Raw genomic sequence first — 21609 nt, forward strand, 5'->3', positions numbered from 1 at the left:
TTTTAAAAAAGGACTTATCCTGTAGTGCTGTCAATGCAGAGAGCATTGTGATCATCTCCTATGGGAATTTGTGTCATCTCTGACCAAATTGATCATTGTTTTCCATTGCAGAAAAATTCATGGAGCATATCATTACTTATCATGAATTTGCAGAAAACCCTGGACTTATAGACAATCCTAACCTTGTAATACGGATATATAACCGGTAAGTGCAATCTTGCTTTTATAATTGTTAAATACTCTTGGAGTGCTCTTTTTCCAAGTGCTCTTTTTAACCATCACCGTTTTTCTTGCCATAAAATATACCATCTCCTATAAATGAGCAGTGGGCTTCTATAATGGACAGTGACTTGGTAGTGAAAGTGAAGCCTCAACTCCATTTTTAAATAAGGCACTGAAATGTTATTCTGTTGTATAGATTTTACTGCTTTTCTATTCAGAGAAGTTTGGCTTAAAGCAAAGATTACTCATGTGACAAAAAATTTAGCTGATCATCTTTTCATTGAGAAGAATAAGGAATTTCCTGTTATTTCTACTCTCCCCCTCTGCTCCCTTCCTCCCTCCCTTTCTACCCCCTTCTCTCTCTCTCTCTCCTCTCTCTGTGTAATGGTTTGCACAATCTTTATTTCTCACAGTTACTATAACTGGGCTTTGGCTGCTCCCATGATCCTTAGCTTGCAAGTGTTCCAGAAGAGTTTGCCTAAGGTGAGATGATCCACTGTTTGTTGCCTTTTCAGAAATATCTACAGCATATAGAACTTAGAAAAAAATCTATATTTAATATAAAATTCATATGATAAAAGATCCAAAAAGTTCTATGTGCCCACTCAAATTACCTCATGCCCCAAATCTAGAAAATTAGCTGGGCTGCCACATCTTTGTCATTTTTACGAGATATTTATACCAGTTTCTGGTTGTATATGAAAGTTGAGAGATTTTACTAATTGTTAGTTAAATATAGAATGAATGAAGAAAGTTTCCTCTCATTAACATGGAAAGAAGCAGGAAGAAGAAGGTGCTGTGGCCCCCAGAAGCTTAATATCATTGTGGTTAAGTCAAATGGGGACGAGTAAGCCTGTTATGTAGAACCTGAAGGTTTGCCTTGAATCTGTCCACCAAGAAGACATCATTGTCCTGGTTGGTCCTCAGAACGCATGAGAACCACATTTGTCAAGGGTAGAGAAGTGAGAGCAGCCCACCACCAGCCCCTAAGGGGGCTGCTCCTACATAGCCAACTACCTGTCTCGCCACAGAGTGCCACAAAGCCATGCTGCCACGAGAGAGGATACTCCGTCTCTCAGAGGAGTTGAACACTCTGGAGGAGTTTGGGAGGTGTGGCAAGCATTGCTCATGTTCCATAATAAGGCACCATCCTGCAGGCTAAGGGAGAAAGTAGTCCAGGGCTTTGTAACCAACAGGTTGCTAGACTGACCCAGGTTGATTGTTTCCAGGCCACAGTCGAGTCCTGGGTCAAAGATAAGATGCCAAAGAAATCTGGTCGCTGGTGGTTTTGGCGTAAGAGAGAAAGCATGACCAAACAGGTAAGTGACCTGGAGGCACTCCTTCCCATGGGCTGAAAGAAGGGAATCTCTCATTTAGACATAAAACCTTTTTGCCAAGCATGAGAAAGTCAATTTGGGCTGTGTAATGCTCTTCTACAATGATAATAGTCACCATTTTTGAACAGCTAATGTGCAGGTTCTGTGCTGGATGCTTTACGTGCGTTACTCTCACCTCCCCGGAGCCCAGCAGTGTAGATGTTTGAGTTCTCGTTCTATAGGTCAGGAGACTCGGGCATGAGGAGCTGAAGCAGCGTGACACCAAGGGCACATACCTGTGAGGGCTGGAGCTCGGGTTTGGCCTCCAGTCCCCTTCCGAAGCCCTTGCCCTTTTCCCTTTGCTGCCGCACCTTCCACACAGAAGTCGAGCTTGTTCTGCTGCGCAGCGGGCAGCGGCACCAGGCACACTTACCCTGCAGTCCCAGTGTCCCTGCTGTGGCCCTCGCGAGTGTGGGCCAGTTGTGTTATACTTTGTGACTTGAAATGGTGCTCTTTTAAAATTTTTACTTCCGGATTTGTAGTGACAGCTTTTTGTGTAGCAGCATATGACTTCTGTCTCAGGTTTCTGTTGTTTGGCTCAAACTAGAGAAAGTCTGTTTCTTAAGCATTGTTAAATTGTGGATTAAGAAAGCAGTTTTGCTTGTTCCTGGAGAGGGCTGCTGCTGAGTTTTTGCTTGTCACTGGGGAAAATTTGCACATTGCCGTTACTTTCTTGCTGTTTTAGCTGCCGGAGGCCAAGGAAGGGAAATCCGAGGTGCTGCCGACAAGTGACCTGCCGTCAGGCGCAAAGGAGCCGGCCAGTGGCAGGTGGGGGCGCCTGTCCTTCCTCCAGGCGCACAGCGCTTGGGCTACCCCTGCTTTAGCCATTGCATTTGGGTTGATTTGGGCAGTTTTGTTTAATTCTTAGTCAGAAACATCTTTCTCCTGTGGACATACATGACAATAAGTGGCTTGTTTGTGCCACTCAGGTAGTTAGCAGATGATAACTTCTGCTTTTCTAAAAAATATTATCAGCTCAGAGGAGTAAATATGCTCATCACTGCTTCCAAAATACCTTGTTCCCATCCTGGAGCCATGGAAGCAGAGGCCTGCGAAATGCAGGCCTCCTGGAGGGGGTCTCGAGGAGTCTTAAGATGCACTGCCTCCGGGGCCTCTGCCCCCTGCTTCCTGTCAGGTGCAGAAGGAGATATGAAGGAGAATCTCACAGTGGGTGTGGGTTAACTTAACCTCTTGGAAGAAGTAGCACCCTTTTGGACATTGGATTGGCCGGCCCTGAGAGGAGGCCCATCAGATACCCCAGCCTGGTCTCTGCCAGCCTTGTATTCCCCCAGTCAGATGCTTTCTTCTCCTGCCACTCCCTGACTCTTTAATTTAGTAGTCTGTCTAAGCCTGAGCATTCATCTTCTTCCTCTTTACTCTCTTCTTTTAAAAGGAGTGTATAAAATCTTTCCTGTTAGTTTTTTAGATCAGTATAAACAATTATATTTTCCACAATGTATGTCTTTTGAAACATACATATTCTTTTCAACAAGAGACAGTAGACTAGTAGCATTCACTGGTCACAGTAGAAAATGACGAGTGATGACCACACAGTAACTGCTGGTCAATCATGAGACGGAGGAGGAAGGTGGCCTTATCACTTCGTGACACGAATATTCAGACATGGGAAACAGGGAACAACTCTTCCCACCTCTAGAATGCATTTAGGATCTTTCTCTTTTCTTGATCCTAAATGAAAAGCTCTCATCAATAAAACGCCTTGCTGCCTCTTCAGTAACTGGGTTGATCTGAATAGGTCAGCCGAGGATGACTCTTCGAGTGACGAGGGATCACAGGAGCTCGAGGAATCAATCAAAGTGGACCCCGTCCCCACAGAGCCCCCGAGCCACAGCGGCACGACCTCATATAAGAAGTCTCTTCGACTCTCCTCAGACCAGATTGTGAGTCGTCTGTGATCCCTGGGGATCCAGTCAGATTATCTTAGTAACTGTTGAATCGGATGTGCTTCCCTTCTGTCTCCCCACTGCAAAGCCTTATGCATGCTGCCTGGTGTGTAGTCGCGTAAATGCTGTCTTAATTAGGTATGCAGGAAGAGCAGAGAGGTTTTATTTTGGGGGGGGGGATTGGAGAAGTTTCTTGGAATCCCGAAACTCCATTCAGGCTGGCTCTCCCTCAGCCGAGCTTGTTGTGAGCCAGCTGTGTGCACTCCACTGGGCCAGGTGTGTGCTGATGTGACAGAAACCATCCTGAGCTGGGGTCCTGAAACACCAGCGGTGGTTTTGTAAATATTCAGACTCTTTCCAAACTATATGTTTTCGGCCAGTTTTTTTCTTTTATTACAGTTACCGTATTTATGTATTTCTTTCCATTCTTTATACATTGACACATGCATATGTATATTTATATATTTTAGAGATTAGGATACTTTTTTACTTAGCATTATATCTTAAGCAATCTCTCAGTGACTGCGTATTATTGGAAAATGTGACTTTCAGTTGTTACATGTAATTCCATCAAAGTGATTTACCATTTTCAAAATTCTCTCTCTAATTTTCTTTATTCCCCTACTTTTTATGAAAGGCAAAACTGAAGCTCCAAGATGGCCCAAATGATGTTGTGTTTAGTATTACAACCCAGTATCAAGGTACCTGCCGCTGCGCAGGGACCATTTACCTGTGGAACTGGAATGACAAGGTCATCATTTCAGATATCGATGGAACAATAACTAAGTAAGCAGGAGCCCTTACGTGGTGGGTGGCAGGGAGGGGAGGCGCAGGTCAGTGTGTGGTGGGGGGTCCCTTGCCGGGTTGACCTTGGCCGCTATTGGGAGTGTTTTTTAAACTGTATGCGCTGAGACGTCCTGGTGCAGTCCACACAGGGTCATTTTACAGTTGGAGGAGATGAGCAGAGCCTTACAAATGTACCATCAAAAATCACTTTTGGAAAGATTTAGTTCTTTGGTCTCAAGTCTGGCGTTAAAAAAAATCTAGGAAGCTGTTGAGATTAGGGAAGAGAAACAGAGGATGTGTGGTTGTAAATTATCTCTGAAAATGAACATCTGGCTCTCGTGTCTGATGCTACTTTTAGCGGTTCCTCGGTGGGTGTATTTGCAGGAGACGGGATCACTGTTGAATAAGCCGTGACGAGATCGCCTTTGTAGAGTGTCCCCACCCCTCCTCCACCCAGTGTATTTTGGCAGCTGGTATTGGACTAAACAGGAGAACACTTGGCTTTATATGCTCGATTCCTGATGCCTTTTTCTGTTTCTACCCTCTTAGGTCTGATGCTTTGGGACAGATTCTTCCACAGCTGGGTAAAGACTGGACTCATCAGGGTATAGCAAAGCTCTACCATTCCATCAACGAGTAGGTATCCTGTCCCACATGTCAGTGCACCGTAGTGAGCTGGCATTTTGCTTTAAGAACTATAGAAAAATAGCATACATCAGCCCCTGGAAATTGTTCATGATCCAGCTATTCCTGCTCTTCTTTCCCACTTCTTTCCTATAACCTCACCCAGAGAAGAGTGGCAGCCACCATTTGTGGAACCTGAGCTGTGCGCTGGGCATTACATTACGTGTTTAACTTCTGTGGTCACATTCTCACAATGTGAAGAGTTTTAGGCACTACCTGTATCTATAGTTACAGCCATAATTGAGTTTTTTAGCTATAATTTAACAAGAGAGCCGATTTTCTTTTTTACCAATTGGATATTTTTAAATTGTATTTTGTTGAGTAGGTAATACACGCGTGCATGAGGGAAACATGTCACCCATGGGGTCCTCTCTGTCAGAGAAAACTGCCTTGGCCTTCGTGGGACCCTAATACATACGAGTTAAATTGATTTGAAAAATTAGTGTCTTAAGCGTTAGATAAGAATGTCATAATATAAGTATGTCGGTTGCCCAGATATAATTTTGCCGTTTGTTTTACTGAGTGGTTTGCATTCTGCAAATTGTCTTTATAAATAAGGTCCTTTGTATCTTTACTTTATAGCAGATAATTAAAAGATAGTCTAGGATTTTTGTCTGTTCTGTAATCTGGCTTTTGTGGACTCGATGCTGAAGATACATCAATACTTGTAAATTTAGCATAATCCTTAGTTGCCTATACCTCTATTTTTCCCCGTGGTGTTTTCCCTGGAAAGGTGAGATCTTTATAATCCTAACTACTTTCCTGTTAAATTCAAGAATTCAATTTTCACAATAAGAGAAACTTTATTTGGATCTTTTAAAAGGAAAGTGCTTTTTTCCCTTTAGGCAAAGCACATGGTCTAAACAGGACATGTTCTCTTTCAGGAATGGCTACAAATTTCTGTACTGTTCCGCCCGTGCCATCGGCATGGCTGACATGACCCGTGGCTACCTGCACTGGGTCAATGACAAGGGCACGATCTTGCCCCGGGGCCCTCTGATGCTGTCCCCCAGCAGCTTGTTCTCGGCCTTCCACAGGTACCTCTCCAGCAGGCATCTGCACTGCCTCTGTGTGTGTGAGCGTGCATGCATGTGCATGAGGCTCGTTGGAAGGGTTTATGTCTGTTTTCGAGCTTCTGCGTCTCCTGGTTCTCTGGCTCCCCCTTAGCATTCTGCCTCACACAGCTCGCCTGGTCTGTGTCACACATGGTCAAGAAAAGTCAAGTTGTCAAGTTTTCTCCTTCCTTAAACCCCATCAGATTTTCTTAATCATCACATTGACTAGCAAAGGAGGAGAAAGAAAGGTACCAGTTACAAAGGATTAAAAAAATTAGGTGATTGTGAGCATTAAAATCTTTTTAGGACCACACACCAGGGAAAACTACCATTCTGAATTTGGTAATTGTATTTTTTTCCACTAGGGAAGTGATAGAAAAGAAACCAGAGAAGTTCAAAATTGAGTGTCTGAATGACATCAAGAATCTGTTTGCCCCGTCTAAGCAGCCCTTCTACGCTGCCTTTGGAAACCGTCCCAATGTGAGTGTCTCCTCTGGGCTACACATTCTGACGTGGTGGGTAAAACTTAGAGAAATGTCCTTCTTAGAGTATAGCCATGTCATAATTCCAAACCAATATAAGCAAAGTGAATGTCCATTCTGCTAAATGGGTTTCCACTTTATCTGTTCCAAATTTCTGCATATGGGGATGTCCTGTAGGTGGAGATCTGCCCCAAAATGTTGGTATATGACAAAGGGCACATTGTCTTTGTTTCTGTGGCTTCAGTTCCATTTCCTCAGGCAGTTCTGACTCATATTCTAAGTGGTTCTAAGCCTCGTCCTTGGATCCGCCCAGAACCATAGCATGAGTTCTCACCCTTCATTAACACTTCCTCAACTTGCCTCCTTCCCAGGCTGCAGAGGGGCTGCCCCCTGGGCTCTGGCAGGCAGCGGGTCACCCCTCCTGCTCGGCCCCTGGCATCTCCTTGGTGCCCAAGTTTTCTGACTCCCCAAGCGTGCTCTGGGTTTTGCTTCACTCTTTAGCTCAGGTTTGTCTAAAGCTCAGTTTCGGTGGCAAAGCCACACTGTGCCCAGCTCCACATTTCCCATGGACAGTCTTCTGTTTATGCAGTTCTTCTGGCTCACAGGGAACCAGAGAAGCATCTCCTCATTTCTTCTGTCTTAGTCACCCTGTTTGATGTTTTCTTCTGCAGGATGTCTATGCTTACACACAAGTTGGAGTTCCAGACTGCAGAATATTCACTGTGAACCCCAAGGGTGAATTAATACAAGAAAGGACCAAAGGAAACAAGTCATCGTAAGTGTGTTCCTCAGCCTGGCGCCCTGCAGCCAGGAGTGAAGTTGGGGACAGACGGATACTAAGGATCAGGGCCAGCTAGAAGTATCAGAACCATACCAGCCTTTTGGAGGCTTTCCTCCTTGCCTGGGTGTCTTCTCCTCTGCGATAGCTATTTATGGGATCACAGATTATCCTAGACTGTGAAGAGGGATACTGTGCCCTGGGAAGTGAGGCGTGTCTCAGATCCTGCCAGTCTGAGGAATCTGAATAACTGACTTTACAACCTACAGTCCTGTGCTCTTAAATCAACTTTAAGAGTGTGTGCATTTCTTTCCCACTCCCTTCTCCTAGGTATCACAGACTGAGCGAGCTCGTGGAGCATGTATTCCCACTCCTCAGTAAGGAACAGAATTCCGCATTTCCATGCCCAGAGTTCAGCTCCTTCTGCTACTGGCGAGACCCGATCCCCAAAGTGGACCTGGATGACCTGGCCTGAGGTGGCACCTCAGGAGGAGGCCCTCAGTCACTCGCCTGGAGCAAGGGAAAGCGACGGGCGGTTCTGCTGGACAGAGGACACTGGGCTCTCCTCTGAGCCACAGGTGTGGAACAGGACACATGTTACCAGGCAGGCGCTGGCACGGACAGAGAGAGCTCCTGGAGCTGGAGCTGCCGCCCTCCTTTGCCTCCATGGACTTGGCCGGGTCGCAGCTCAGTGCAGCTCAGCGCCCCGGCGGGACAAGTGAGGGAGCTTGGACCTGAGCTTGGAGGCTGGGCACCTGTCACTGGTTCGTCCTCACACATGCTCTGTGTCAAGTTGTATACTGGGTGCTCCTTTAACTGAATAATTTAAAAGGAAGAAAAAAGAAGCTAAATAAGAGTGGACCAAAACATTGCGCAAAGTAAAGTGTTATAATTTCCACTGGGGAATTGAGAGTGTTTCTTTCTAGAGCCAGGGCTTGCTTCAGAGTAGCAGTCAGGGTCCACTGAACTGCTGCAGGCCCAGTTAGTGATGTTGGTCCAAACAGCCTGGGCACGTTCCTTCTGTGGGCTCCTCCTCCCCTGCTACACTGACGCAGGACGGCTGCTCGGGCGGGCCCCCAGGGCCGCTGATCCCAGCCCCACAGATGTGGGCTTCTGGGGAAGAAAATCCCCTTCGGTCATCGCCTCCTTATCTGTGACTACTCCATGATGAGAGACCCTGAAGTAGTGTCTTGGACCTAGCCCGAAGAAACGGGTCTTGCTGAATGTATGCAGTGTCTGTAGAACTGTACTAACAGTGGGAGCTGGTTAAACGACAGAGAACAGCTGTTTTCAGGGAGGCCTTGGAGCTGCAGATGTGCACATGCATCGGCTCCGGCAGAGTCCTTCTCTCTCTGCCTCTGCCTGGTTGTAATGAGCTCGTGTCAGAGTCTGAGCAGACAGCACTAGGGAGGGTTCTGTCCCATGAGCCCCTCCGGAGCTGCGCGAGCCTGGAGAGGTCAAGCTGGGTGCTGACGCCACCTTAGTGAGTGTTAGAGTCAAGAGAGCTGTAGAGGGGAGGCTTTCAGGGGACCAGAAAGGACCAAACCTAGGCCTCGGTCAGTGAGAAGGCAGGGAGCGGAGTTCCAGAGCAGAGAGCGGGAGCTGCCGATACAGGCGCCCCGCTCTGCATGGTTTCCAGTCCCACCTCTGCCTTCCCCTGTGCTTGGACTGGGGGTCTCCTCGTTTTAACGTGCTTCACCCAAAATAATACTGATCTAGAGATGGAGAAATGGGGGTGGTTATTTTTCCAGATTGGAGAGTTGAAATGACTTGTTCAGCGTTTTTCCTAGTGCTGTTGGATGCAAAGACAGTGGTAAAGCCCCTGGAACGTAGTTCTCGGTGGCAGAACCTGGAGGCACGTGTTCCCAGAGGTGGAACGATACACGCTTCCTCCAGTGCAAACCTTCCCATCCTAAGTAGTTCAAGGACAAATTAGTGAATGAGTTCATTTTTGTACAGTAGGTTAGGGAAACTGGGTTACATTTATACAGAGTTCTGCCCAGCTGGTGAATTAGAATCCTAGCAGAGCAGCATCTGTCTGTCTCATAGATTCCTCAGCATGTTCTCTCCACCGCCTTTGCTTTAGAGGAAGAACGCGAGCTTTCTGTGCTTAACCTGAGCTTCCTAGGGCTTCTTTGCATATGTGCAGTGCAGAAAATCTTGTACACTTTCTGTATTTTTTTTTAGGTTGTCCTTTAAAGAGTTTTTGACGAGACAGTTTCCTTTTCTTCATCAGCTCTTCTCTCTGGACACAGGGGCCTTGTTAGAGTGTCCAACCTAGGAATCAGGTCTCCCTGCCCTGGTTGAGGGTGCTCCCTCTGTCCTGTCGTCCATAAGCACTAGACTTTGTTATTTTGTCACTGCAGATTGATCTGGTGGGTACATGCACTAATTGAGGAGTCGTTTTCCTTCTTTAAAGGAGTCCCTCTGGCTGAAAGTGGATGATTGCTATTACTATTACCATAGTGTTAGGAAAGTATTAAGTTTGTGCTGAAAATCCGTTGCCATTTGGTACAAATGACATTTGTTCTTTCTGTGAAAGAGAGATGCCCTCGAGTGTGTTTGTACACAGACCCTTACGATGGTGAGCGAACGCTGAAGCGTTAGCCTTGAGCTGCCTTCGGTGATGGGCGGGATCCCCGGGAGACTGCAGGCAGATTGGGCTCTTCCAAGCCATTCTCTCGGCTGCCCCACTGCTGACATAGCCATGGCCCATTCCCTCTTTCCAGTTCAGCCTGACTTTAGTGTTTGCCTTGATGTCCATGTGCTGAAGCTTGTGCAGCTGTGCTGTCGACACCCACCTCTCCGGCAGGCGTTAGCAAGTACACGTGTGGGCCCAGAGCATGCGAACTCAGCCCCATGTGTGAGTACTGTTTGCTGTGCTTAAAAAGATCTGCATAGTTTTCAACTGGAAAAAGAAAAAACTTACTAGTGTGATATCCTAAAACGAAAGCTGCTGACAATCAGAGGGAGAAGAGCTGAGGAACAACAGCCGGCTGCCTGCCTGGGAAGGACGCGTGCCCTGAGAGACCGCACCCCACCCTGGTGGGGTGCGAGTTTGAAGGTGCAGGCGAGACCTTTTAAAAATAGGTAGAAAGTAAACTCTCTTTTTCTAAGTTGGTGAATACAGACCCTTCCAGGAAATTTTGTCTTTTGCAGTATCATCATATTTACTCTGGGAAGCCTTGTTTTCCCCTGTTTTAGAGCATGCTAGGTTTAATGAAATTGGTTGAAATTAAGTTCTTGTTTAGAGTAAGTGCTCTTTCCAGGTGAAAACTACTTTTTTGGTTTGTTTGGAAGATAAGAAAGGGAGGGGAAACTTTGCTCTTTTAATTTAATAATTACATTCGGTTTATGGTGAAGTATTTGATTATTAGACAGCAATGCCACTAATAAGTTTTAAGTTGTCAGAAATTAATTGTAAACATCAGTACTCTTAGTTATGGCAAAGACAATTGTCGAGATAAATGGCTATTTTGGTGCAGTGTTTGATGTTCGAAACAAAATGTTACAACAATAAACAAATGTAAACTGAATGCATTTGACTCTTTTCTTCAGGGGAGTTAAACCATCTTCTCTATACTCTTGCCAAAAATTGGTAATTTCCATAAATTAGCATTTTGATCTTTCCTGACACTCAAATTTGTCTACAGAAAGGACTTCTTTTTGGTGCTTATTTTTATAAAACCAGACTCCAAAAGTGAGGCTACACCCACAGGAACTAACCTCTCGCTCTGTAGCCTCTGCCAGGAGATGATTCACTCAGACACATGTAGTTTCTGGTTCGTCTCAGCGCTGTCGTCTGGGCTGTGCTCCCCTCCCACCCCTCGGCCCTTCAGGGGTCCCGAGAGTCCTGCTCAGAGCCCTTGCCACCCCACCTTCACTAAACCCTTCTCAGGGTGAATGCCACTTAGCAATCCTGATGTTTGCATCAGCCTAGGAGAGTCAAAGGGATCTTGGATCAAAACACACCCCACATGTTAATTTCATGTTATTTAAATCAGGGCGTTTTTATCCCCTCAGGTTGCTGGGCCCTACCAGATGCAGCAGATGCTGGACACGGCGAATCCCAGCGTCCCTCCTTGCGAGTGTGCCCTGAAGCACGGAAAAGCTTTCATTTCATGCTGCTGCTACGTGACACGATGGCTGGGTGAGAGGCCCAGGTGAAGGGAACGTTGGGAATAGAAAGGAAGGGCTCAAACAGGGAAGTTGATTTTAAAAGAAATGGCTTCTACTCTAAACGGCTTCAGGGAGGAGCAGCGTGCGTCCCATCCCCGGGCTCCGAGAGCCTGTCTCCCTTCTGCCACGCTCTGTGTGTGTCCTCCCTTCTTCCTTCCCGCTGATAGGACAGTAGAGGGAAAACACGTATATACATGTAGAAAGTGGATTTGGATGCATGCAAAGCCACGGTTCAAATCCACGGGCATGGACCTGGGTCTGCCTCTCTGATCACAAATACTCCTTTCCTTTCAAACTGCAAATAGATTGAAACAGTTCAAAAGATGATGGGGTCACTGAGAAAGCTAGATTAATGTGCTAACATGGAAATGATTTCCAATGCAATTTGCACTGATTTGCATTCTTTATTGCTGGTGTTGTTTTGTTGCTTTTAATCATTTAAATGAGGCCATTTGCTAATGTTGCATGTCGGGGGAGACTGTCCCAGTCCTGTCTCTGCGTATCTTAAGAAGTGCCCTGACCTTTTTCTCCGCCACAACTTTATTTTAGAAGTTGTAACCTTGTGCCTGATTAAGTCCTAGGCCTGGTTCGTACGTCTCACTCACGGACGCACAGCTTAAGGGCTGTTGACTTCTGCAAGGGCCTGCTCTGAGTCTCCTGCAGCCCAGAGCTCAGCCAACCTTGCATTTTCTCGCTGTACAAAAGAACGGCCTTTCCCTTCCAAAGATGCCGCCTCCTACCCGGGCTGTGGTCCAGCTTTCGTCCTAGTTTATCATGAAGAAACTGCAGGACCTGCTTAGACTTCATATGTTAGCCTATCATGGATACACAAGAGCTGAAATTCACCTTCTTTGGTAAATGAATTGTCAAGATTCACTGAGAGAGGACTAAGTTTTACTTGGTGCCCCAGAGATTTCTCATCTATGGAGTAGAAAAAAAGGAAAATTGTCACTATCTACCTATTTTCTGGTCCCTGTCTTTCTGGCTGAGCATTTGTCCCTTTGGCACTAAGGTCTCTAAGAGGGGGTGTGAGAGCACGAGGACAGCGTGTGTGCGTGTGCCAGCTGGGTCTTCCTGAAGAGGCTCCGCCGCATTGGGGTTTTTTTTTTTTTTTTAGAAGATTGGCACCTGTGCTAACATCTGTTGCCAATTTTTTTCTTTTTTCTTATTCTTCTTCTCCCCAAAGCCCCACCACCCCCCGCCCCTGGAACATCGTTGTATATTTTAGCTGTGGGTCCTTCTAGTTGTAGCACACGGGACGCTACCTCAACATGACCTGACCAGCTGTGCCATGTTGGCACCCAGGATCCGAACTGGCGAAACCCTGGGTCACTGAAGCGGAGCGCGAGAACTTAACCACTCGGCCATGGGGCTGGCCCCACGCATTGGGGTTTTTTCCGTGAGTCGTTTCTAGGTCAGCCAGCAGTAACTGCAGCCATGGTTAGCCAGAGCCCCAGCTGGAGAAGCAGAGGATGAGAAGGCCATTCTCCCTCCCCTCCTGGATGGAGAGGTCCAGACTTTAAAATACTACAACAGCAGACCTTCAATACTCGGTCACTGGTCCCTAGCTGAGGAGGGGATGAGGAAGGCTCCTCTCTCAAGTGTCCAGTGGCCACCCTGAAATCTCATTTGCAAACAGTCCTGGAAACTCAAACTTTTACAGCATGAGAGTATCTGGTGGCTTGATTCTAGGCAAAGGACACTGGCTTCTAGCGTCCACATCTTTCCCTGCAGCTCTAGTGGACTTGCCTCCCCCAGTGGCACTTGATTGGCCAACAGATATTACCAACCTGATGAGCAGAGACCACCTGGAGCTAAGGGTCTGCTGAGCCTAGAGGTTTCTGTGGCTGCTGGTAAAGGAGGAACGTGCCTGGGCTTCCCTGGAACAGAACGTGCTCTCCATGGGAAGATTCCTGCTTTTTTCAGATGATCTCAGCTTTCAGTGTGATCAGTTTTATGTTGGGCCTCTTGTTGCCTGGGAACGCAAGAGTTCTTAAAGCCACATCTGCTCTGAGCTGTGCAGAGCTCATTAGCTTGGGCAGCTGCTGATTAGATGGGAATTTTCAGCATCCCCTGGAGGAACGCCTCTTCAGCGGTGGGGACCACATAGGGGCCTTGACCTGCAAGCACATCTGGGCTATCTTTACAAGCAAAAAAACCCCAAGTGTACAGCCTGGATGCTGAGGGGTAGCAGTTGTATGACAGATTAATTTACTCAAGCGTACTTTCTACAGCCATTAACAAAAAGTCAGTTTTTCTGCACTTTCAAACTTTTTATTCTTTTTCTTTTTTTTTTAAAGATTAGCACCTGAGCTAACAACTGCTGCCAATCTTTTTTTTTTTCTGCTTTTTCTCCCCAAATCTCCCCAGTACATAGTTGTATATTTTAGTTGTGGGTCCTTCTAGTTGTGACATGTGGGACGCTGCCTCAGCATGGCTTGATGAGCGGTGCCATGTCCACGCCCAGGATCCGAACTGGCGAAACCCCAGGCCAGCGAAGCAGAGCGTGCGAACTTAACCACTCGGCCACAGGGCTGGCCCCACCTTTCTGCACTTTGCTTTTCAGCAACACCTCTCAATCCATAAGGCACCAGACCTAAGTCACTTGAAGTGGTTTTACATCTTTATTGACGCTCCCTGTCTTTGCACTTAAATTGTACATGTCATTCAAGGAGCCCAACACGCAACACAGACAGTCTCTCGTGCATCCCTTCACATTGGGGCAAAGGCCAGGGTGAGCAGTGGGGAGCCAACCCGGGACCCCCGGACTGTAAACTCCAGGTGTCTGTGGTGGCACGTGCCGGTGCAGCACTTCAGTGTTTGAACTCTTCTCCATGCAGTGTAAATAAAGACAGTTGGCGACAGTTTTGCTCTCCAGTAAAGACGAATACCGATTCTCGCCACCCGCCTCCTCTCAGGCCTGCAGCCCAGCAGCTCTTCCTCCTCCATCGGCAGGACTGATCTGGGGTTCACCCCACAGGCCCAGCGCAGGCCCCTCAGGGCAGGGCTCACGCTGACTTGGAGGTGGAAGCTGGGAAACGCAGGGGGAGGACCTGGCTGACAGGCAGGGGCGTTTCCAGCTCTTCAGTTGTCAAGTCAGAGTGACAAGTCAGTGGCTGTGGTGACCACGCGGTTCGCTCCTGCCTGCCGGGGAACTCTAAGGGGTGGTGGCCTCTGCAGCCAGTCAAGGCCTTTATTTGGAGGGAAGTGATGGGACGTCTGCAGAAAACTAGACCAGTGCTCCAGTTACATACATAAACTAATATATTAAAGATTCCACAATCTCACGACTCTCTCCCCATCCCGTTCCCCAGCTGCCCTAGAGGTGGGAAAGGAAAGGATATAAGAAAACCCCACTGAATGTGGAGTACATTTCGTCAAAGTCCGTGTGAGCCAGCCTGCCCCCAGTCACCACGATGTTGACGCCATCTCCTGCCTTCAAGTGCACAATGAGGTGGAATGCGCCCGGGCCCCCACAAGTGTGCAAAGCCCCCTGGGGCCGGTGGTATTCCAGGAATTCTCTCCTGTAGCCAGCTGTGTGCAGCTGGGCCACGCTGGCATTGGAGACAGACAGGACAGCTTCCACATACGCGTCCCTCTCGGGAGTGAGCGTAGCCGTGATCAGGTAGCGCCCGTCGTATGGAGCCGTGAAGATCCCTGGGAGGAGGAAGGGAGACACCTGCATTCACGTGACACCATCACAGACCTTTGTGACAGGTTATCAGTTAGTCCAGATGTAGGGGACCAACCACCTTGGTTGGCCTGGGACTGCCTCAGTTTTAGTGCTCAGCGTCCTGGGCAAACCAGGAGAGTTGGTTACCCTACCTGTAGAAGGCAGGCTGATTCAGGCAGAGGTAACCCTTTTTATATTTGCACCCACCCAATGACAGACCCCCCTTAGCTCACACTGCTCTTTGCCATTGACCCAGTCCTCACTGCCAAACCCACTGTCTTCTGCTTGTAACATCCAGAAGAGGACAAATACTGCAAAACCCTCAGGATTTGGTATAAATAATATAACTCACCCATACCCAGAGCAGGAAAAACCTGCCCCTTACTGTGCATGGTGCAGGGAGAGAATGATCCAGCCTTGCTGGGCGAGCACCCAGTCCCTCTAACATTCCCAGCAACTGGGTTTACCAGCCTTTGTGACACCATGTGCACGGCACGTGCTTCACGAAGACCCAGGGTTGACGCCCAGCCCATGGCCTGCTCCCACCTCACTTAAGGTTTAACGGGGAGGAGGTAGCTGCCCAGATCCTGGTTGCCTCTTGGGAGTTCTCTCCATCATTGAAAGCACCCCAAGGCCAACTTAGAATCAGCCTCACAGCTTGGCTGCTGGACAAAATATCCATGAAACACCCGAGCTGCCTCCTAAGGAGGCAAGACCCAAAAAACCCCCACAAAGCTTCTCACTAATCCAGGCAGAGGCCACAACCAGCCTTCCTTGGGTGGAAGAGCCCGCCTCCCTATGTTGGACCAGAATACAGGTGGCCTCCATTCATGGCCGGAAATAAGCTGCTATTCACTCAGACAGTCACTCACAGGTTCTGGGCCTGGGGAGGCAAGGGAAGTGGTGGTCAGAGGTGGTGAGACGGCATGAGAAGAGGAAATAAGGTTTGTAGATGGATCATTTGCAAAGCAGCAGCAGCTGTAGGTGGCCACATAGCTAGGAGAGTCAGAGCCCACAACAATTCCTGGCAGGAGCAGCCACTACCCAAGGGCTCTGGGGAGGGAGCTAGACCTGGACCACTGACCACAGGTCAAGGCCAGGAGCTAAGAAGGAGTCTCAGGGGCTGGGTCTGCAATCTGCCCTGAAAAATAGTGCAAATGCCAGGCACTGGGCTCCCTCCCACCACTTTTAATAGTAAGTTATCTAAAGTTCCAGGAGCCTTTCCTGAGGCACCTGGGCCCTAAGGACAGACCCACCCAGGCAGTCTGGACTCATGGCCTTCGTCTTCGCTCGGAGACTGCCTGTGGTGAGGCCTCGCTCAGGGCCACCCAGAATTCCTTTACTGAGGACCTGCTCCACGAGAGAGGGGAGGCTGGGCTGGGCATCCCAGGCATGTGAGAGAAATGTGGATCACTGTCCCTGCTTGCAAAGACTACCAGACCTGTCGGAGTGGACAAGCTGTCCCCACCACCAAGGCAGCATGGAGCGAGGGCCCCGGGAGGAAGCCGAACTTGAGCTGAAAGCAGTGTTGCTTCCCACACCCGAGCCTGCCTCTGAGCCTTGGGAGCGGGTTAAAAATGCACAGTCCTGAGCTCCACTCCAATCAGCCTGGAGGACCAGGAGCTCCATTTTTCCAAGTTCTGCAGGTGACCTTTATGCTCGCTAAAATTTAAGAACCACTGTCCTAAGAACAGGTGGGATATATAGCTAGACAGTGGCCAGGGAGGCAAACGTGAGGGTGATGGCTAAAAACCCTGCTGAGAAGGAGCTCGATTGCATCTGTCTCCTGAAATCCACCAGCATCACACGCAGGCAGCCCCTCCCTCGTGGAGGACCCACGAGGGCACGCGGTCTGCTGGTGCTTATTGGCCCAGAGGTCTACTGAGGAAAGGCCCAGACCTTCACATCGCCTGCCTCGGGGCTCTGCCTGATCACCCAGGCACAGCTGGAGCCATGCTTCCCTCAGGGCTGCCAACAGGCCGGCAGGGGGGCACTCCCCTGGGACATCCATGGGCTAGGTGGGGCCCTGACACACCTTCCCTTACACAGGGGACAAGATGCCCACATCTGGCCTGGTGGGAAGGGGGATGACACAGGTGCTGTGAATGGAATCCCAGGCAGACAGCTTAAGTGGTTCTGGTCCAGAGCAGGAGACCAGCACACAGGGCCCAGGCCTCCTGGAGGGATCACTGTCCCATTGCTGGCTCTGTCTATCTGAAGAAGGCAGAGCAGGGCAAGGGGGTGGTCTTGCCTGTCCTGTTCCAGGGTGTTAGGATGATGGTGATACTGAGAAAGAGGGGCACTTGGTGGCTTGGGGAGACAGCTGGGAGGGCCCAGGGCGTGATGGCTGCAGCCAGCACAGCCTTTCTAACAACCTCTTCAAACGAATGGATGATGTCCCCATGGGGAGTGCTGAGGCTGGCATGCTGACCTCAGACTAGAAAATGTCACTGCACACCTGCCCTGCAGCCTGAGAGACAAAATGGGGATGAGCAACACGGCCCATGTCTGTGCCCTGGGCCACACGGGCGCCTCCTCCCAGGCTGGGCTGGCAATGGAGAGCGGGCAGGGCAGTGGCATCTGGAGAGAAGGCTTCCAGGGAGGAGAAGGGGAGCAGGCCCCCTGAGGACTCACCGGTGCTGGGGTTGTACACGTCCCCGTCATTCACCAGCACTTTGTTAAAGAGGACGACGCCTCCATCGCTGGGGAAAGGCTTCTGGGTGAGCCCGGCGGAGAAAGACACCAGAGAAGGCGCTGGAAGCCCTGGTGCAGAGAGAGGACAAGTGTTTGCAGGCTCCCGGGGACGAGCTTGGGGTCGGGGCCTGGGAACCGCGGTGGCCTCACGGCTTTACTTCCCCGGAAAGTGCTCAAGAGCACGGGACACAAACTGTTCCTCACACCCAGGTCCTCCAGCCCCTGTCCCGGGGCGCTCAGGAGCGTGAGCACTTGCTGAGAGTGCACATGTATGAGAACGTGTGTGGGGGTGTAAGAGAGTGTGTGTTGGGGGGCGGGCAGGATGGGGGGCCCAGGAGTAACCCAGGGCACTGCTGACTACTCCAGACCCATACACCCTGTGCAGCGCCCCCTACCCCACCGCGGTCCTCTCGGGAAATTCCAAGAGCTGGGACGAGGCATGAAGGAAAACTCCTTGTCTCAGGATGACTCTGACCCTCTCTGGGGAGCAAACTTCAGGGGGCTCGGTCCCCTGTAGTTGGCAGAGGCCCTGTCCCCGGTGAGTGGGGACAAGCTGGGCTAACAGCGGAGGGAGGAGGCAGGACCCACAGGGGAGGAACAGAGGCTCCAGGGACAGCCGCCCCTGGTCCCTGGGCAAACGTACCTGGGGAGGCCACAGGAGGTGACTTGGGGTATCCTGAAAAACCAAATGGGATGGGATGTCAAGCAAAGCCCTCACCAGCCCTCAGTTTTCTGAGCCCCCCTTTCTCCCTGCTCCTCACACTCTATTTCTTAGACACACACAGAGGCCACTCGAGCCACCTTCCTAGAAACAGGCATGGTTGCACCCTGCTGTGCCTGCTCTTCACTAGCCGCTGGAAGACGTCCCTGAGGTTGAGCTGGCGGGGGGGACCATGAGGAAGAAATAGGAGGCGCCAGGGCCTGGGGGCCCAAGCCAGTGGGGAGAAGTCTGCAGACTGAGTCAGGCTCACCCAGGCCAACTACTGCGCTTGCCCTCTGGGAGCACTGTCTGTTCACAGGCTTTGCCCCCAGCTGGGCTGGATGCGGTGCTGGAGGCATTGATACATGGAGGCAGTGGGGGGTGGCCAGGATGGCTGCACAGAGCGACAAACGAAGAGCCCAAGAATATAAGTATCCAAGCACAGTCATTTTGGAAGGCAGCGTACCTGCCAGGGGAGAGCTGGGACTGCAAGGCAGAGGAAAGGGGAGCTGGTGAGAGCAAATGTGTCTCCTTGTCTTCTCAGTAGCGACCCCCCCCCCCACACCTGGCAGCTGCTTCAGGGGTCCTGGGTGCCCCAGGCCACCCTTGCTGGTGACTGCGTGCCCGATCATCAGCCTGTCTGACTCTGAGGGGACTGGTTTGCCCTGCCGTATGGGAGCTGACATCACCCGCCTCAAGGACACCATCTGTTTACACGTCATGGCCCTGAGCCTCAGTTTCCTCATCTACAAACAGAGCTAATATCGACTTCGTAGTGCTGTCAGGAGAGCTGTAAGAGACCAAGGACCCAATTCGGTCCTGGCATGCGCTGAGGATCCCATAAATGCTTGCTCCCTCCTCCTCCCTCCTGCCTTACCTGACACCCCGCCCCCCTCAACACACACACACACTGGCACTGCAGTCACAGCTCTCAGGGAGCACTGCCTAGCCAGCAGCGGACCAGGTTCTTTTCCTTCATCCTCACAGTAACTCCCTGAGGTCCTATTCTCATCCTCATTTCGCAGGTGAAGGATAGCTGAACCTTACAGAGCTTAGGAGGCAGCCTGGTCCCAAAGCTTGTGATGACCAGAGCCCTGCGGCCCCCCATTCTGATGTGCGGCTCTTTGCTGCTCCACAAGCTACACTTGCTGCTGGGAAAATCAGCGAGCTGTTCGTAGCACAGGTATTCCAGCCCATGGGACAATTCTACCTTCAGATAGAAGTTACTGCACTGTCCCCGGGGTCCCCTGCCTCTGGGGGTTCGATTAGCATGAACTGGGCCCTCAGGACCTCAGCGCCTTTGGAGAGCTGTTTCGAGCTGACACCCTGGAGGCTGGACCCTGGAGACACACGGGCCCTGCAGCAGCCCCCGAGGCACAGGCGGCCCCCGCAGGGTGTTCTCGCCAGGCTGCGGGCCTTACCTGGGGCTCCTGCAACGCCTTCCGCGCTGGGGACGGGCCGCTGCCCCGTCTGGCCATCCACCCCCTGGGGCAGGCCCCTGCCCGACACGCCCATCCTCCCCGGGGGCCCGGCCTCTCCAGTCTCCATAATAACCCCGGTGGAGCCGGGCAGGAAGGGCAGCCCCGTCCAGCCGGGCCCCAGCGGCGGGGGCAGCGGCGGCGGGGGTCTCTTGGGCAGGACAGGCTGCTGGCCTGCGGGCAGCTGCTGTCCGGGCTCCTCGCTCGGCCTCGGCCGTGGCGCGGGGCTCAGCTTCGGCCGCGGCGGCTCCGTGGGGGCCTCCTCCGGGGCAGAGGGCCAGGGCGCCGGCGGGGCCTTCCCTCTGGGCGGCGGCGGCGCTTCTGAGGGCTCCTCCGCTGAGCATTAGGAAAATGAAAAGAAATGCAGAGTTAAAAACCCGCAGACGCCTGCGCAGCCACAGACCCCTCTGTGAGACTCCCTGGGCGAGGCTCCGGGACAAGGGCTGTGCTTGGGTGGCTGTCCCTGTAGCATTGAGGACGTTGTGGGCACTGTCCCACCAGGACATACAAGAGCAGCCACCACAGTGTGGGGACAGCCTGCCTCGCATCTTCAGAAGGAGCCATGGGCTAGTGGGGACCCCCTGCCCAGAGAAGGGGGATTCTCAGCCTCTTTCTACACGATGGTTGCTCTCCCCAAAACAGCATCCTTCTCGGGTCCAGAGCCCTAAACTTCCTGTTTCACTGCATGATGATACCACGGATGGATCACCAACTACTGAAAGGGACCTGCTGCCACTCACGACCTTGCCTTCTCTCAAACAAGCTTTTCAGGGTGGGTCACTGTGGATGGCTTCACCAGCTGAGAGCCTACCCCGTGCAGACACCACGGCCACCCAGCTGCTGGGAGCTCAGGCGCCTCTGCAGCAGGCACAGGCCCCAGAGGAGCAGAGCGCCCCACGCCTCTGCCACAGCCTTGAGATCACCAGCTGAGGGAATTTCCACTGGAGGAACCTCCTGATTCACACTTCCCCGCCCTCTTGGGATGGCGCTGTGACATGGCTGCGGGAAGCTGCCGCCCTTTCCTCCTATGAGTACGTTCCTGGAACTAGCCTTCCAGGAAGCCCTCCTGAAGGCCCTTGAGGCATCTAAAAATAACCGGGACGGGGCCATACCACCCTCAAAAGCCAAACCCCATCCACCGCCTCAATCCCTATGGTGCCCGCAGTGTCCAGGCTCCCTAACTATAAAAACGATGTCCAGGCAAAATCAGTGACTGCATTTTGACCCGCTGTCTGCTTTTGTTTTAAAACTTGTGAACATAACTCTGGCAGTTCAAACAAATGCCCCTCCTCCACCCACAGAGCCAGGCTGCTGGCCCACCTCCAGCCCCAGAGGAAGGTTATTTCTCACACAGCCTTTCCTGACCAGTGCTCCATCAGAGGATTGAGCCCTATAGAGAATGACATGAGTGATGATGACTGTCTCAATTCTCCCCAGGATGACACAGGGCTGACACCCTTCTAGATGCAGAGAGAATTCAGCTCACTCCATACAATGGACTGGCATCAGATCTTCTCTTCAGAACCCTGATTGAGAAGGGCCAGCTTAGACAGAGAAACTGAGGCAGAGGGAGTCCAGACATGGTGACACCAGCCGCA

General features: G+C 50.8%; 2 protein-coding genes across 6 annotated transcripts in view; one reads left to right on the top strand and one right to left on the bottom strand.

Annotated features, from left to right (window-relative positions):
- The window catches only part of LPIN2 (lipin 2), a 92850-nt gene extending 82027 nt beyond the window's left edge, over positions 1 to 10823 (top strand). For all 5 annotated transcript variants that reach the window (XM_070513345.1, XM_044774470.2, XM_070513344.1 and 2 more), the window contains 11 exons: positions 112 to 205; positions 636 to 705; positions 1452 to 1541; positions 2284 to 2366; positions 3355 to 3499; positions 4140 to 4288; positions 4838 to 4924; positions 5857 to 6009; positions 6393 to 6507; positions 7181 to 7284; positions 7618 to 10823. In XM_070513345.1, coding sequence (XP_070369446.1) covers positions 112 to 205; positions 636 to 705; positions 1452 to 1541; positions 2284 to 2366; positions 3355 to 3499; positions 4140 to 4288; positions 4838 to 4924; positions 5857 to 6009; positions 6393 to 6507; positions 7181 to 7284; positions 7618 to 7762 — 1235 coding nt within the window. In that variant the 3' untranslated portion in view covers positions 7763 to 10823. The remainder of the gene's footprint in view (positions 1 to 111; positions 206 to 635; positions 706 to 1451; positions 1542 to 2283; positions 2367 to 3354; positions 3500 to 4139; positions 4289 to 4837; positions 4925 to 5856; positions 6010 to 6392; positions 6508 to 7180; positions 7285 to 7617) is intronic.
- A 2939-nt stretch (positions 10824 to 13762) lies between these two features.
- The window catches only part of EMILIN2 (elastin microfibril interfacer 2), a 51079-nt gene continuing 43232 nt past the window's right edge, over positions 13763 to 21609 (bottom strand). Inside the window, exons 5-8 of the mRNA XM_044774462.2 lie at positions 19955 to 20347; positions 18477 to 18509; positions 17774 to 17902; positions 13763 to 15123 (exon numbers count right to left, since the gene is read on the bottom strand). Of these exons, the coding sequence (XP_044630397.1) occupies positions 14786 to 15123; positions 17774 to 17902; positions 18477 to 18509; positions 19955 to 20347 (893 nt within the window). The 3' untranslated portion in view covers positions 13763 to 14785. The remainder of the gene's footprint in view (positions 15124 to 17773; positions 17903 to 18476; positions 18510 to 19954; positions 20348 to 21609) is intronic.

The sequence above is a fragment of the Equus asinus genome, chromosome 7, assembly GCF_041296235.1.
Source record: "Equus asinus isolate D_3611 breed Donkey chromosome 7, EquAss-T2T_v2, whole genome shotgun sequence".
Classification (NCBI taxonomy): Eukaryota; Metazoa; Chordata; class Mammalia; order Perissodactyla; family Equidae; genus Equus; species Equus asinus.